Source organism: Coturnix japonica, chromosome 2 (assembly GCF_054131305.1).
Source record: "Coturnix japonica strain WE chromosome 2, WE-NBRP24, whole genome shotgun sequence".
NCBI classification, from domain to species: Eukaryota; Metazoa; Chordata; class Aves; order Galliformes; family Phasianidae; genus Coturnix; species Coturnix japonica.
The window spans coordinates 88,265,659-88,283,774 of NC_140664.1; the positions used below are offsets into that span (position 1 = coordinate 88,265,659).

At 45.3% G+C, this 18,116-nt stretch overlaps 1 protein-coding gene across 1 annotated transcript; it reads right to left on the reverse strand.

Annotated features, from left to right (window-relative positions):
• Window positions 1-289: 289 nt before the first annotated feature.
• Window positions 290-17,486, reverse strand: UBE2QL1 (ubiquitin conjugating enzyme E2 QL1). The gene is made up of 2 exons (XM_015854374.3): window positions 16,106-17,486; window positions 290-1,617 (listed from the first exon to the last, which is right to left on the reverse strand). The coding sequence occupies exons 1-2, from the start codon at window positions 16,910-16,912 to the stop codon at window positions 1,486-1,488; spliced, it is 939 nt and encodes a 312-aa protein (XP_015709860.1). The 5' UTR covers window positions 16,913-17,486; the 3' UTR covers window positions 290-1,485.
• Between the last annotated feature and the right edge of the window lie 630 nt (window positions 17,487-18,116).

The window sequence follows — 18,116 nt, forward strand, 5'->3', positions numbered from 1 at the left end:
TTCTCTGTTGTGTGCAGTCTTACATCAAAGCCCCGGAACTCTCTGTACGGTCTTCAATGCTGCTACAACACAACCAGAACCCAGTCAACCACTTCTACTTGGCTTTGTGTTTGACATGCAAAGGAAAGCGTTTTCAAGCGTGCCCTTCTCCCCCCTCCAAATTACATTCTTACAAATGATACTGTCCTGCTTTCAATTAAAATACCACCATCATATGATTTCACAGTAGGAAATCTATTATTTTGAATACAAAGGTTGGCCAAAATGATTAAATTCTTGAGGCAACAAAAATGATACTGGTGATTTTATTCAGCATGTGTCCAATACGATTTTCCATTCAGAATCCACATTTTTAATGCTTTTCTTATTCCATTCTAAACATTACCTTCAGCTTTTATGGAGTCCCTTAAGAAAGTTTTCCCATTTGTTTACCAGAAAACTTAAATCTCAATGATTAAATAATAGGACACTTATATACATCAGTGGGTTTTCTCAGATACTGGGCTCTAAGTACATACAATGTCTATTGAGTAGAAAGAAAAAAGAAAAATCCAGTCATGCAAATCATCTTACAAACCATGTTTCATTTGCTTCAAGAATTTTCCGTTTCTGGCGTATCCTTTTAAAATGAAGCAGACAATTGTTAAGGTTGCTTTGTCCATTTCCACTTGTTTGTTTTGCCGTTTTGAAGAACTGAGGGGCCACATGCGACTGCAGAAGGTTCTGGCAGGGTAATTAATGCTTCTGCTACCACCAACCACTCCGAGCCCTGGTGTGGATGTGTTTAAAGAAAAAAAACCACCTAACCTTCAGCTAACTGCACTGCTTTATTTCTGAACAGCACATCACAGTATCAGCATAGATCGCGCACCGTAACCGGTTGGATGATTCCACTTAATAATTTGTCAACACTAGGACCTTTCAGCATTTTAATTCCTGTTTCACTTATGAATTAAAGGTCATATATAGAGCACAAATGAGGTCTAAATTTAGTCACAGCAGACCACAGTTCCACATAAAGACAAATCTTCAAGTTATGTTGACCTGCTAGGAGACAAAGATAAACAGCACAGCAAACATGTACCTGCAATGCACTGCTTCCCTATTAAATATTAACTGTTTCATTTACATTTAAATGAACTGAGCAGTAATGGATAGACTTTCCGATACTGCTGTTTGGTGCTGCTGTCATGGAAAGAAGCTGAAGACAATGTGGGCTGTATGGGGGCAAATGATGCAATCTCAACATCCGCTCAAGTGACTTCAATGACGACCATTCTCCAGTCTTGAAACGTAATCCTAAACAGCATCTTTTTTTTCCCCTCTCCCTCTGTAAACACATCTGTTCATAAATAACTTAGATGTCTCCTTGACATTCATGGTATGTAACTGAAGCTGAAGTAGAAAAGGATGGGCGGTGTACAGCACTGAGGAGATGTCACAGTACTTTTGTTCAGCATTTTTGTTAAGTGCGGGTTGCTAACATCAGCCATCAGAGACGGGTGGAGTGACCCACCCATATTTTTCATGGGTCTTCACCAAACTCTTAAATGTTGCTTCAGCTTCCTTTCGACTGAACGACTTTTTTGATTTGCCAGCTTTTCTGCAGATACGGCCCTGCACCGAACAAAAGAGAAAACCTTCATTAAGCATGTGAATATACGCAGCTGGAAACCATAGCTTACATTTTCAACACCTCCAGGCATTAGGCACTCAGTTGCAGATCCCAGAAAGCATAGCTCCCAAACTGGGAACTGGGGCAGGCAAATACGCTATTAGAGATCATTAAACATTATAATGCAGTAATGGAAAAAAACAAAACAACAAACAAAAAATAACCCAAAAACCTCTGCGGGGCTTTTCTCCCCAGTGAGCCCCTGCGCTGGCACACTGCCCTTCTGGGCTCACTGCTCTTTCTTTATGCATGTGGGCTGTGCAGATGAAGGTAAGGATATCTGCTCCACAGCACTCAGCGTGCAGGCCCTCACTGTGCAGTCCAAAGGCAGCATTAAGTAGGTGTGCAGCCCCAGGCCCTTTCCTGCTGCTAGAGGGAGGGCTCCACAGGTCACCCCCATGCTCCAGGAACCAGCATGGGTCTGAGAAGACAGACAGACATTTCAGAGCAATTTTTATGCCATGCTTATAAAGCAGTCTGAGGTAAGACTGACTGTGGGGCAACCAATGACTGGAAAAGCACCACAAAAGTGACGCATTTCTGCTTGCTCCATCTCAGTGCCACCTGTACCCACCCCACCACACTCTGCTGCTAATGCAGAACATCACTACAAAACGTGCATTGCCCCTGAAACACACTTCATTTGCCTTTTCCTCTGACCTGTCAGAAACAAACAGCCCTGGGATTTCTTGCAGGCAGGAGCACCTGCTTACTTCCAACCTACATTAGAAAAAATTCCTATTTACATACTACCGCCTCGTGACAAGTTGACTTGATAATACCCGAATACATATGCATCTAACCATACTGCACTTTTATTACTTTGCAATTAATTATTACCTTTAAACATACGGCAGTATATAATTTCAAATCCTTGCATGGCAACACAGACAATTAGTTTGTTATTAATAGCCCACCTTATTTTGCACATTGGTCTGTGTCAATTACAAAGCAGCAGAAGAAAGAAACATAGCTGTAAATTTCTTCCATTCTACCGCACTAATACTCTTTAAAGCATTTGTGCCTATTGGATTTGTCACAAAATAGATGTTTATTAAAACCAAGAACAGTAATTTCTCCAACTTGTCAGCCTGCACTTGTTTGGAACATATCGTATTTGATGAGCAAATACCACAGGATCCAAGTTATTGCTCTTATTTTTTGCACTCTTTAGCTCAGAAGGATGCAGTAATTATTACTGAGAAAATGATTAGCTGCGGGGAGGAAAAGAATAAAGCATGGGGGAAAAAGAAAACCATGCACTCTACCCTCAGAGTATTGCTAAATAAGATTCCTCTGCAGTCATCTGAGAAAGCCGTCAAAATACCGCACAGATACCGTTCTGTTCAGCACCACTACTGCTACAACTAAACCATGGATGCAGGATGTTAAAAAAGGCCGTTTCTCATTCCTGTCCTTAAAAGTCGTTTTCATGTGTGCTCTGACTTCTCTTCTAGAAAACCTGAGATTAGGAAGTTCGTTTCACTCTTGATTCATCCCTCCCTGGTTTTCTCAGATACAGCTATTTTACCTTTCGATGCTTTTCTTCCTATCCCCCATTTATAAATTGGCGGTGTATTTTCTCTTCAAATAGCCCGCTAGACTGAACAGCGAGACAACTTCCCTATCCCCATACTAAAGTGGTGATTAGTATTTTGCAAATAAGGGTGGTCTGAAGGGCACTCAGCCCTGAAGACTTGTTTGCTTAAAAAGAAGTAGTTCTTTTTCAGTAATTTAGTAATTAAATAAAACTAGGTAACACTTTCACAACTTTCCAAGTGCTACTTTTGATATTGCTCTTCCCTGGAGAATTACTGCTCCAGCTGGGTGCTGCACACACGACGTGTTCCCATTGAGTTATTCAATTCCATATGCTGCAGTAGTTACAAAACATATTTTGTATGTTTTTCCCAGTCCAAGCTTCCGTTGGAAGCATACTTGGAGAAATATAGGAAAAGTTAATGCAAATTGCAGCAGAAGATGAAATTAGCAAGGGAAATTATGTCTTCAAAATGTCACCCATTAAGTACTTTTGAATGTATATATAAACCTGATTCAGTACTTTGTTTATAGATTAGACCAATTCACCATCTCATCTTAGACACATGTTTTTGTTGTTTTTTTTTTTTTATAATTTAAAGCTCTTATACCCTTCTGAATCATCTGCATAGCCCCTACTACAGTATGATCTATGTCTTCTTCAGTTTTAAGCAAGTTTTAATACTAGTCCGTATTCAGAAATAGGATCTTGGTGTTCAGAACAGCCACCACTCACATCCAGTGTCAACTGCTTACTGCTTTGAAAAAGGAAAGAAGTCTTTGATGTCAGAGTACCGTAGCGAGCATCATGCCACCTAAAATGACACTGGAACTGCAGGAGAGAAAATGAGCATTGTCCCATGATTTTCTCATACTTCTTTTTAGTGTGACAAATCCATAAAGCCAATTCTAAAACACAATCACGTACCACATGCAGGTTAAGTGTATACCATGCCATCAAAGACCATCTAACTGTACTGGATGCAGTCTACTCATTTCCATATGTTTATATAGCAAATACGGTCACCACTGTCTCATATTAACCAATACCTGACAGGTGTTTATAATTTGTTTAAAATTTAACCTTGTGGTTTGAATGCTTCCCTTCCTGGTGCCTCAAATAAATCTCAGCAAGAAGGGTGGAACGTCAGTCAAAATAATCTGGATGATTTTAAGTTGGCACTAGAGTGGTATCTACCATGTTAAGGTCTTCTGTCTTTTTGCTATTCCCAAAAAACTCTCCCCAGTTTTAACTAAAAATGGCATTTTTGTGCATATTTATAAAATATCATCAAACAATTTTAACAGGCGTTATCACCCGCCCTGACTACACCTTGTTTTCCAATTGCTATCTAAACGTACAGTCATGTTAAGTCTGGTCAGGAGACCGTGAGCTGCTGCATATTGTAAACATGAAAAAATATATTAAATGTGGTATGCAAATACAGGACTGCCATAGCTCAACTGTGCACAACTGCACTGGGACTGATTTCCAAACCACACACGTCACTGCCACCGTGGCAAGGCACACAGATCATTTGCATCACTGATATTTTGAGGTGCCTGGCACCCAACCAAGAAAAGTATCAAACCAATAGCTGAACAAGATCAGCACATTCCACAAAAGATTTAAAACAGAGAAAATCCAAGAAAACCTTTCATAAAGCCATTAATGTCAACTTTAGCTATGAGAAGTCGCACCAGGAGCTTATTTAAGTACTCGCAATACTTTCAGACACTCGCAGAGAGCTTCACATAAAGGAATAACTGAAAACCTAATTAAAATATAGAGTTGAAGAGAACATTTCAGATTTTGCCATCTGCTGTAACTTCATGTACTTACCAAGATGTAATTTTAACAAGCTAGAAACATGAAAGGTGAAAGTAATGACGCAGCATGGTTTACACAGCCATGCTGAAACACAGGAGAGCATGTGCTGCACTGAGCCTCCTTGTGAGTCTATGCTCCTGCTGTGCCTGGCTTTCAGGGTCACTCTTTGCCTAACTTACAAGCTGGTCTACAATACTGGTCAGGATCTCATCCACAACCCTGCTAACTAACAGGTAACTGGTAGTAGCTACAGGTCATCTTTACAGGACCTTGGCCATATTGAGTATTTCTGTTTTCAGCAACAGAACACAGGTAAGCCTCACGTATGGTCTGGCACCCAAATCTGCAAACTGCTGTGGGCAAATCTTGGGGCTTTTCTAATTCTCAGCGATGCCACAGTAGCCTCCACCTCTCTTCAACCATCAGCACAATCAGCACGTCCTCCCCCTGAGGACATGGTGTGACAGTGACGCACATCCTCACCAATATAAAACCCAACGTCAAATAGCTGTTTGAAGTTGCTTGGCACCGCTATCTGGAACGTGCCATATCTTTCCTTATCCAACAGCATCATGTCATGAAGTGGTCTGCAGACAGATTTAAGCCATGTACAGAGATACCAAATATGAAGCCTGAAGCTCTTCAGCTTGGAATCCAACTCCAACCATCTATCTGCCCACATCTAGCCTATGTTCCATGAAAAACCGTCCTGACATTCATTCCACTATTTCCAGTCCCAGGGTGGCCTGAAGGGCATTTTTTTGGCAGCAATGAAGGGATTTATCTCTCTCATCAAACCAATTAGAGTAGCTCCCAGACCGATACGCAACAGCATGCAGAGTGAGGTGCTCTTCCACCTCGTATCACTTTCAGCACTATCTGACTACAGACAGGGAACTGGCCTCTCACAAGGCCAGTCAGTCACAGACGCGTTGGCTGGAAGGGACCTCTGGAGGTCTCTAGGCCCAACCAAGCACATGGAGCTGAACCACCAACACAGGCCCAGCCCACAGCAGCACTGCACAGCTACGTTCTGGATCCTTCAGGGACAGAGGCCTCACTCAGTACTCTTTTTTTTTTTGCCTTTGCTTGTTAACATGAAACACATTACAAACAGCACACGTCTAATGTACTCAAGAAGCTAAGAGGCCTCTGAGTAGTTAGCACTAACCTTAACACAAACCCTGGTCATGCATTCCTTTCATTAATGCTTGATATGCAAACAACCTAAGAATGGTCTTCCAAGAAAAAACATACCTGTTTTCTGTACACAGGGCTAAATGCAGTCCATGTGTTTGAGTCAGCACAAGGCTGCATGGCCAAAATTTCATTTTCTCTCTTCATCTCTTCAATAGCTGTGCCATACCGCAGCCTTCCATGCCAAGAAAGAAGCAGTCTGTAGCAAATCACTTATAGGTAAATATTGAGAGAGAAAAAAAGCAGAGGTTTAGACCTCAAAAGGCTGTAGCAAGTCACTGTGCCACACTTGGCATCCACAGTGATCCCTCCAAGGACAGGAAGGATACACCCATATTGTCTCATTGTCCTCCACAGGTTATTCCAAACCAAAGGTTTTTCAGTGAGCTGGAGCACAGTGTGAGGCTCTGGTATGTAACACGTTCCACTCAGGTGACTGTGACTAATGGGCTCGGGCCTCAACTGTGCAAAGCCATGTACTGTGCAAACAGCCAAATCTGTTCAGATAAGCAGTGGAGGAATCCAACAGTTAGGACTGAACTGGCCCCGTTCTAGAATATTTAAACAAGTTTTCAGAGGAAAACACTTCGACCAGCTTTAGAGAAGCATTCAAAAGCAGGGCAATACTGAAGTGGGCTACTGTTATGCTCTCAGGACAGTGACCGGAATGTGCCGTATCACTGTTAAGAGTGTAATACACACACTTCCACCTCTTGATACATGGTTTCATTTTATTTATTTTCCTTCATGTATCAATGAAACACAATCGACTAGGCCCAAAACTGCATACATTTTCTACTGCACTAACAGGCTACTGTTACCTAAAACAAAGCAGTATAGCAAATGATGCAGATAAATACCATTAACATTGCAGAGTAAGTGAACTAAAAACATGATGTTTTTCTGCAAATGTATGATTTTTGAAGCTGTATTTCCTTGTCTTTTTTAAATCTCTTTTTTTAAGGATAATCCATACAAAGAAGTGGTAACTCAGCGAGTTCCAGCTTTAAAGCATCCTATAAATTGCTCCTTCTGGGGATATGCCTTTTTTGTCCAGGAAAAAGAGATCTGAGTTCCAGTCGGGCAATTATTAACACTCCCTTGTTTGGTGCAAGCATCTTTTAATCAATACGAACACCTACAGCTTCAATCCCTGACTGCTACAGGGCACTGCGCTGCTCCTCCCCACCTTTCTCTAAGGACAGCAGTCAGCACCACAGCTTCAGCACAGCTGAGGGTTAAGGAATTTTGTACATTTAAAGAGTCAGACAAACATTGTTTTGGCAAAAGAACAAGAAAATCTTGTCAGCCAACTACATCCTTGAAATTTGCCTCCAGCCCGAAAGTTACAACATGAGTTAGATCAGAATAAAGGTGGGCTTCCATCATGATGCAGCCGTGCCACCACACTGCACCTGTTAGACTACGTGCAGAAGGGTTATTTTCTGCATCAGTTTTCTACCAAGCTCCCTGAAGTACCTCTCTCCATGCTGTCCCTGCACAGTTACTCTCTATAGCTTCCTGAAGGGAGGTTGTAGTGAGCTGGGGGTTGGCCTCTGCTCTCGTGTAATCAGTGATAGAACTAGAGGGAATGGTTTTAAACTGCACCAGGGGAGATTCAGGCTGAACATTAGGAAGTATTACTTCTCGGAAAGGGTAGTCAGGCATTGGAATGCACTGCCCAGGGAGGTGGTGGAGTCACCGACCATGGGAGTGTTCAAGAAACGTCTGGATGTTGTGTTGAGGAATATGATTTAGCAGGGAAGTATTGGTAATGGCTGGACTAGATGATCTTTCTAGGTCTTTTCCAACCTTGATAATTCCGTGATTCTGTTACTGACAGTGATTGCTTTGTCCAGGTGAGGTGAACGTGTTCCTTGAAAGGCCCGGTTGAATGGGGCCATGGGCAGCTTGGTCTGGTATTAAACGTGGAGGTTGGTGGCCCTGCCCGCAGCAAGGGGTGTTGGAGCATGATGATTCAAGCCATTCTAATATATGATTCTATTATATGAAAGAGCCAGAAGCATGACAGCCCTCTCTGCACGTGTCCACAGGTCCTCCACATCACCAAACTGAAGTCAACCAGGTTGAACGCTGCCATGGCTGCGAAGCAAAGTAACTCAAAACAAAGCAAAGCAAAGCATCCTTTTTGACAGGTGTTGAAGACAAAGGAGCCACAGCCCAGATCGCAATGTCTGTCTTCATGTTTCGCAAAGGTACACCATAGCAATAGAAACTGAACAAACGAAAGTAAAAAGCAGGTTACCTCTGGGAACATTTAAATGACAGAAGACCAAATTGGGTAGGACTAGTGTCACAAGCCAGTGCGCTTGTTCCTCCGTCTCCTGACTGCGATATGTTTCATATTGATGCACATGGACATCTTAGTCAGAACCCTCATTTCCAACTGCTTTAAGCACGTATCCTCAAAGCACCTTTAGAAAATGGGTTATCTGTATTTCACAGATGGGAGAGAAGACTATAGAGAAGCTACATGACTTGCCCATAGCTGCACCTGAAGTCAGCCTCAAAACCCAGACGCTAGATTTGAATTTCCACTGTTCAGCTTAAACGCTCTAACAAGGAAATTTAAATTATTAACTAAAGACTAATTTTCCTCCCACATAATTATTAAACACTTCAACTCTGAGTATACTTTATAGAAATACTTAATTTTGTCAAAATTATAGGAAACCTGACGTTTAAAGAACCTTGTAGACAATGTGACAAAATTACTTCGCATTTTCTTTTTCTTTGTGATTTTTTTCTAAGGGCGCATATTCAGGAAACAAGTCCTAGAGCAAGTGGGGGGTTGTTACTATTCATAACGCAAACCTAGAACCAGGAGAAACACCTCGTCATTCTACAGCTCATGAAACTTAAGTATGAGAAACATCTGAGCTCTGGGCCATTACATAATGCAGGTCATTTCTCCCTCAGGTTTACTTTCACTCATCTTTGCGTGCAGACCTGAGATCATTAGTGATTTTTAACTTCACCAAGGAATTCATTGCAGAAAACCCAGGGCTTGTGAAGACCCTGGAGGATGACATCAATGAGGAGCTTCAATTTTAGTATCATGCACAGAATCATGAGGGGGATAAGATGAGAGTTTCCAAGGACAGACTGCATGTGCAAAAGAAAGGCATCTTGCACACATCTGAGTACATGCATGCTTGATGCACCACTCTTCAGTCTGGTGTTTAACAGGAATGGGCAAAACTAGATTGGAACGGGCAAAACTAGATTGGCTTCTTGATCCTATTTCAGAACTTGTGTATCTTAAGTATGATGCCCACTTGCCTGCTCTGCACAGATCAGTATCACAGTATCACAGTCTCGTGCGGGTTGGAAGGGACCTTAGAGATCATCGAGTCCAACCCCGGGAATCGAGCCTCCCGTGTAGCAAAGTGGCACTTCTACAGTACAGAGCACATATTTATTTTCATCGAGGTATACTTCTGTTTCTTCCCAGCTTATGCACCATCCCATGCAGCTTGTCCTGCAACTTCCCGAACTCAAGTGACTACCACTGCTTTTGCTGAGAGTTAAAACTTGACAGGAAGAGCGTTCAGCACTCAGCAGAAATGACTGCAAGCGTGTGGCTGAATGAGGTGTCAGGCAGGGCAGCCCTAAGCCACACTCTCTTCATAGAACGACAGAAAAACAGCATCCAATTTACAAGTCAGACAACTGCGCATATTAAATTTAACGTATATTTTGAGCCATTCAGACAGGATAATCACCACAGCCTCCAAAGTTCTCCCTGTTTAACTGCAGAATGATTGCACCTGGCAATCCTCACATCCCCCCCGGTGCCTAATGTCAGCATTACCTTTTTTGACAATTGCAGAAGATAATTTGTTAACGGGAAACCGTATGTGAAGGTCTGAATATGTCAAGGAAAGAGATATTCACTGTCTCTCATCGGTGTGAAGGATCTCAGGCGGGAAAAAGAAACACAGCTCCTATTAAATTACTTAACCAATATCCCACCTTGTGACTGCAGATTCTCACTGGGGGACATGCTTAACAGTAAGACATCCACCTTATGAGGACCAGAATTATCTCAGAGTTACAAATCTTCTATCTGGAAGTCTCTGGTCATGCAAGGAAATCCCTGGGTGCTGTGCAGATGCTAGGAAATCAGCCTATTTTCAAGGCAAGCCTGTAAAAGAAAAACAGCTTCCACACAGCAGAAAGTAGGTTGCTTTGGTTACTCCTCCGTGAGAACACCATGTCACCCCTCAGGGACTAGGCTTTCTGCATTTGAAAAAATACAATTCTCACACAAAGAGTCTGACAGAACACACAAACGCTACAGCTCACTCTACTTGAACTCTTTCGCTTAAGAAAATGAGGACTTCTTCTACAGCTTAAGGAAGAATTTTGCCCTCCTGAGCAAGTTCAATTTTGTTACGAACCAAAACATCGATTCTTTTGAGTTTTGATTCAGAAGATCAGCCAAGTACTGCACGGAAGAATCAGTTCCATTTGCCATAAAAGCAAGTTCCAAAATGGGCGGTTTGTTTCAATTTAGTGATTTTACTTATTTGATGACTATTTAACACTGAGAATGATAGCTAAATGTATCTTAAAATCCCTAAAAATCTTCCTTTCTGTGCTTTGAAGGGGTAAAAATGGTGATTACATTCCCTCCGCTTTTTAGAAGAATTAAAGCTGCCTCCTACTTCAACGAGTTAGAATCCTTGTGTCTTCATTCCTCTCAGTAGAATATATTTGCATGATAATAGAGTCTATAGTCAGAAGAGCAATATATCAGAGTACACATGAACAATGTTTTTTTCCAGCCCATTCATCATTCCCAGCATCTCAATGTGGCAAATATATGCTCCCTCTTAAAATTCAGCTTGAAAATGAGGGATTTCTCAATTGCAATAAAAGAGAAACCTTCGAAGGCCAATATATCTGATTTTCCTCTCTATAACTAAACAATATTCTTTGTCACCTCTTCAACTCAGCATTTATACCTTTTCATGGGGAACAAACCCCATAATATATTCTTGGCTTCCTGTGTAATCTCTGTATATTAGTCAATATATATTCAGAGGCAGTCCTAACCTTGAAGGCAACCGGCATCATTTGCTCTGGCAATAAATCAAAAGCTAAAAGCAACATAGTTTTATTTTTAAGGTCCTAATATGGAGACGGCCCCAAATAACTGAGAGGCCATTGAGTCCTCTACAACTGTCCGCAGCATTTGAGATCAGCTGATTTTTTCAAGGCTGCTGTCCTCAAAACGAGGATCTGGAGTAGGAAAGCTCATGGATTTGCAATTAATTTACGCTATATGTATTTGAAAGACCTGGAGCCTGCTGACCTCCTGGATACCATGCAAGCCCCATCTGCTATCTGCTCTCTCACACTTTTGTTTGAGAGGATGGAGAGGGAGTAGTTTAGACTACGAGTAACAGCTACATTCTGTGCTTGCTTTTCTTCATAAAACAAGCCCCCAAATCTTAATCACAAATTACATCTGGCTTTGATTTGAGGTGCAGATCAGCAAGAGCACTTATGGCTATGGATCCACCATTCAGTACACTCTGAGAAAATCCCTATGTTCTTGTATTTTGTTGCAATGGCAGAATGAGGGCCTGTTTTCCTCAAAACAAAGAACATTTTCCATAAGACTATCTGCAGACCTGACAGTCACTTTCAGCTGGTAGACCTGTCCTCAGCCTCTGTGGAGAGAGCCGGGGCCTCAGAAAAAAGGACAAGGCCTCCACCAATCAGTTGCCAGCTTAGGCCCAAATTCCTCAAGGCATCCTATGCAGCTGTATTAGCCGTACCCATAAAATAGAAAAGATGTAGTTTTGTTCTCTTTGAAGCTGCTACTAAGCCAATGTCAAATCATTCCTTTCTGGAGAGAAACAACATGGATTTATTTCATTTTTCCAAGTGCCTGCAAACATTATCCAAGGAAACAAGCTGCACGATCTTTTTCTTCTAAATATAAAGTGCTAGTGTTTGGTTTTGTGTATTAAAAGACGCAAAATCCCTTCCACTTCTGGGCAACGTCTGTTTTTTCTTTGGGACCGTATCATCTGCAGCATCTTCAGATGAAAGCCTGCTCCTGAGCCCCATGCCAGCCTGGGTGACGTGCATCACCTAGTGAGGATCACAACCAGCCACCCACTCCTTCACTGCTCTCGTATGACTAGCACTGGTGCCACTGCCTTCACCCAGCTACTCATGTTATTAGTCTTACCATCACAACTGTACTGTTATCAGGAAACTGAGAACAACAGATGCATTCTTAAACCCCTCCTCTCCTTAATTTCAGACTATTGTGAGGTAGCACCACTTGGCAGGCCATTCCCACAGCCTAGATGAGAGGGCAGACATGGGAGGTCCTGCCAGGCAGGTTGCCTTCAAGATACCCAACAACCAGCATTTATGTTACTTAGTATCACCCCAGGTTCATATTCCCTTGGCTTAGCTCCTAGCCCCACCATGGGCTGATGGCAACCTTAACTGGGGCTCAGTAGGGCCAAGCGTCTGCCCAAAGGAGCGAAGCCAGTGAGCGTTTGACTCAACATGAAGCTGTCCCCTTGAATCCAAGGCTGCAGTTGAGCTAAGGACAACACCAAGTTTATAAAATAAGATTCTGGATTGCAGACAGATAAACAGTCTTAGGCCTTTGATGTACTGAGAATTCCCCTCAAGATACTGACTAGGGCTGTGTGAATAATTGACTTATTCAGCTGAATAGCTGAACCAACCAACCAAACAAACCCCAACTTGTTTGGCAATTAACATTTTTTTTCCCCTTTAAAACAGAAAAAAACATAGTTAGAGGTTGGTGAATTGTTTCATTCAAACAGAAATTATCTCTCTTCCATTAAAATATTTTCTTCCAGACAAAAGCTATCTAAAAAAAATTCAATTCAAGCTTTCCAATAGGAAACAAGGGTATGGAGAAACCCAAAATAGTTACTAAGCCAATGGGAATGCCTCTGAATCCCATAATGTAAAACATTGTAACAAGCAATGTTACCCGAGGCATTCGGATCCTGCCTGGGAAACGCAGAGAAATACCCATCCTATGTAAGAATCCAATGCAGGATAAAACTCCTGCTCGAGTTTGGGAACTGGGACCTAACACCTCAAGCAGTGGACCAGCCGTGCAGAGGTCTTCCTACAAACCAAACTCCTGAATTAGATGTTTCACTTGAGAGACATTAAGACAATTTCTCTCAGTTTTTCTTATGCTCTGCTAAAAGGTTTGCAATATCTGTCAGAAAAATCTGAAACTGTCAAGAGTCCTGATTGCCTCGAAATGTATTTTCAGTGCTACTCCATGAGCTTTTCCACCACTCTGTCAACAAAATAAGGAAATAAATAAAGAAGGTCCTATAGATTCGGAGGTCAACAACTCGATATACCAAGAAGAGCTAAAACCCAGCGCAGAACAGTAACGCCACAGTTAGTATTGCAAAATGGCAATGGAAAGAAATAGTGAATGAAATCAGCCACCTTAGTTTTATCATTCAAACTGTCAAAAGGAAAAACGCATGCTGGTGGAAAGTTCAGCCCTGCCTACTCACATCTGCGTTTGCGTTACAGACACGCACCCTCAGATGTGTCACAGCCCTGACTGTGATGACTTCATGCTACATCACCACTCCACGCGTGGGTGACGTTTCTCCTGAAGGTCCCAATGGCCCCATGCTCCCAGCAGGACCCACATGGCAAGGCTGCCTCTGAGGATGATTTGCCCTGGACTTTAGCATGAGCTGCACTACACCCACTGTTAACTACTACTGATTTTTAATTTAGAAATCAAACCATGTCCCTGATTGAGGCCGCTGCTATTTGTTCAGGAAGAGCCACTGCGGGCAGTGAGGCTGCCTACAGCATGACAGCAGTTACCTCAAAGCAGCCTTGCAGCTCAGGGGAATACACAGTACCCTCTGCTTCCGACATTTCTGCTGCCGCATTCTCTTTCTAAAAATTACAGCCCAAAGCACATTACCTTCACAATAAAAAACCAAAACAGGGATCCAGGAGTGTCTGCTGTATTTTGAGCCCTATTATGCAATTGAATCAAGATTACATAACCAGAGTGTGATTACAGAAATGTGGCTCCCATTACACAGAGCCTGGCTACAGTTACAGAGCGGCAGCCCATCGCAGATTACACATCTGCAACTGAGAAATTGAATTTATTGTTAATATCACCTATTAGCTTGGAACGCACACTCTGAGACTTGGGAACACGCATCTCGCAGCTACTGAGCTACTAAGTTACCAGCAGCTGTTTATTTCATCCTTTTATTTCACCCCCCACACAGTATCCGTTTTATAATTAACATCTTGAACTTGTGGAAGAATGTTATTGGAACTCTTGTATATTAAACGTGCCTACTAACGATGCTCTCATAAACATCCTTTGGTATCAGTAACTGCCGTGACTTTGGGGAAAACTCTTATAGGATTTAGAGCAAAATAAAGGATATATAGCTACACATTTATTACTAACTCAATAATTTAGTGTTTTTCTTAACCGACTCATTTTATGATGTCAATGAATCTTAAGCGTTTAACATTCAACATTTGATGCTGCTGCGCTGAAACTGTTGAGGGGGAAAAAGGGGGAAAAAAAAGCAGAGCCAATTTAGCACTGGCCTCCTAAATTCTTGTTAAAAATAACAAGAAATATAATTGCTGTGATAAGAGATGAGTTAATAAATTGTGTGACATAGTAGGAGTAGCTGCAGAACTTTGGTATGCCTTAATGGGCTCCGTGTAAATGAAGGCTGCTTTTTGTTCTGTGTTTTTTTTTCCTTAGGAGGTGTTCTTTATACCCCAAGGTGACCTAGAGAACCTGGCCTCTTCAAAGGAAAGGCAGAGAAAAATACAATCTGATTGAAAAAAAAGCACAGTAGGCCTGGATCGTTCAATAAAGGAGAAAAAGCCACGTAGAAACGAGTCCTCCCAACACTCAGATTTTCTGTGTTAAGACAAACTAAGCAGAGGCAAACAGGAGTGACATTCTCTTTCCCAAGCAAATGGAAAAATATGTTATTTGCTCTTCTCCTCACTTCCAAGATACCAATACAAGAAGTTACACAGCATCATGCAGTGACTGATGAGGAGCTGTGCCTGGCACAGAGCTCAAGGGCGTTCACGAGGTGAGCAGAAAAACCAACCAACTCAGCTACGGGTACGCTACGCTGCCCACTACAGTGACCACAACAGGCTTCACCACTAATAGTTACCCAGTTATTAAAAACAACTTATGAATTACTTCACTCCCTGGGATATTCTGCAGAAGAAGGGGAAATAAAAAGAAATAAAACATGTTGATTCAGCTGGGGACAGATGAGATGAGAGGGCTGGAGCAGCCAGGAACCTCCTGAGGAGGGGAGAAAGGAGAGGGAGCTGCAGAGTCACCCTGCATGAGGTGCTACCTCTGGGCAATGGCACTTGAAGCTGGCACAGCTCTGCCACAGCAAAGCCAGGTTTGGGCTCCAAAGGCCACCGTGGAGGACAGAGGCAGACAAAGCCCTGCACCAGAAGCTGGGCTTCACACAAGAAGCCAGCCAGTATGGGGCCCTGCCGGCATGGCTGACCAGCTGGCAAAGGATGCCAGCCCCAAGCCCCAGCAGGTGCTGCAGAGCCCCTCATGCTTTGGGGCTCAGCATGCGACCATCACACGCTTTGATGCCAAGAGGAGGGACGCAGGAGGGCTCGGTGGGGTACCTGCCCCTCGCCCCTCCGTGTTGTCCCGTGTCTCTGCCAAGAGAAGCCAGCCAAAATCAGCATTAGGCAGGACCCCATCATCCCCGGGGCCTCTATCCCAGCGGGGGCAGGGCCACCCCGCGCCCCTCGGCCCCTACCTGCCCCTTGACCAGGCTGGCGGCGAACTGCCTCATGACGGCCTCCACGGTGTAGGCGCTGGACCAGCCGCGGGGAGTGAGAAGCTCCATGCAGATGGCCCCGCCGTCCAGCACGTAGCCGTTCTCCAGGCGGGGGCTGAGTACCCTCATGAAGGGCGGCGAGAAGGGGAAGTTGTCGGGGAAGGTGAGGTTGAGTAGGATGTACTCCGTGTTGGTCTCCTTCATGTCCTGCCACAGCACCGAGTCCTTGTCCACCTGGTGCAGCTTCACGTTCCAGTCGAAGAGGCTCTCGTCCACCAGCTCCACCGAGATGAAGCGGTCGCTGAGCCGCGCGATGTCCTGCAGCTCCTTCATCAGCCGCCGGGTCCGCACCTGCGTGCAGTGCTGCTGCCGGCCCGCGGGCGCCAGCGGCCCCGAACCCGACGCCAGCGGCACCAGCGGAGCCGAGCCCGGCCCGGAGCTGGAGCCGGGCCGCTGCGGGGCCGCCTCCCTACCCGCGCCGGACTCCCGGGCAGCCTCCCGCGGCTTCTCCCGGCCGCCGCCCGTGCGTGGCGGCGGGGGCTGCTTGGCCGGCTCCGGCGCCTTCTTGGTCTTGCGGCCGCCGGGGCTGCTCTCGCTGCTGCTGCTGCTGCAGCCGCCTCCGGGGGGGCCCTGCGGCTGGGGCTTGTTGCTGCCGTTCTTCGGGCCGCCCCGGCCGCGGAGCGAGGAGCCCTGCTGGCTGCTGCGGTGGTGGTGATGGTGCTTGGGATCCTCCGTGTCCCGGTTGTGCAGCCGGATCAGCCCGATTTTCCGCAGCAGAGTGGCCATGTCGTAACGCGGCCGCGGTGCCTCCTGCCGCTATTTTCTATCTATCCCTCTATCTTTATTCTGGAGCTCCGGCGGTGGGCGGGGGGGCGGCGCCGCGCGGGCGGGGACCCCTCCGCGCCGCTCGGCTCCGGGCGCAGGGGCGGCGGGCAGGGAGGCGGCGGCGGCGGCGGTGCGGGAGGACGTGCGGCCGCCGCTCAAACGCCTCCTCCCCTCGCTAGGGCTGCTGCGAGCGGCATTGCGGCGCGGGGGCTGCTGGCGGGGACATCACGGCCCGGCGGCCGCGGCCATCATCCCGTCAAAAAGAAGAAGGAAAAAAAAAAAAGGAGAGGGAAGCGCAAAAGTGAGCCCCCTCCCCCCGCGCTGCAGATGGCCTCCCCGGCACCTTCGGCTCACACCCACCCGAGCCAATCCCCGGCGGGCCGGTCTCCTCGGAGCGCCTGGCGCCTCCCCCGGGCGGGGGGACCCCGCTCGCTCGCGGCGGCGCAGCGCGCCCGGACTCTTTGTTCGGCGCCGCCGCGGCCGGGCCGTGCCGCAGACCCCGCGCTGTCTCCGCGCCGAGCTGCCGGCTCCTTCCGAACCGTCCCGCTCCGCAGCGCCGCCGCCCGGCCGCAAGGTGCCCCGCGGGGATCCGCGCTGCGGCAGTGCGGCCCGGGGCTCGTGCCGGGGGTCAGCGCTGCTGCTGCGGCGCCGTTATACGTGGTACGCTTGTTCTTGGACTGAAACGCATCGCTGTGTGTGAATCTGTGGTGCAGATCTGTATGTATACGCTCCTAAACACACAGTTTCACCTGTAAAGCGCACAAAAGTGACGCGATTTTATATACCTATTCTTTGAAAACATTCTGTTTTCATCAAAAACTGAGTAACTGACTTGCTTCCATACTAATGATAGGGTCTGCCTACATTTTTGGCCTCCAGTTGTGCCAAAAGAGGTCCAGGCTGGATATTAGAAACAATCTATTCTCAGAAAGAGTGGTGAGGCAGCAGCAAAGGCTGCCTAGGAAAGTGGTGGAGTCACCGTCCCTAGAGGTGTTCAGGAAATGTGTAGATGTGGCACTGAGGGACACGGTTAGTGAGCATGGCAGGGATGGGCTGATGTAGGACTAGATGATTTTGGAGGTCATTTCCAACCTCATTTCTAACCTCAGTGATTCAGTTTCCCCCTTTTTCTTCTAGCTGTTATTTAACCGCTTGCTTTTACCAG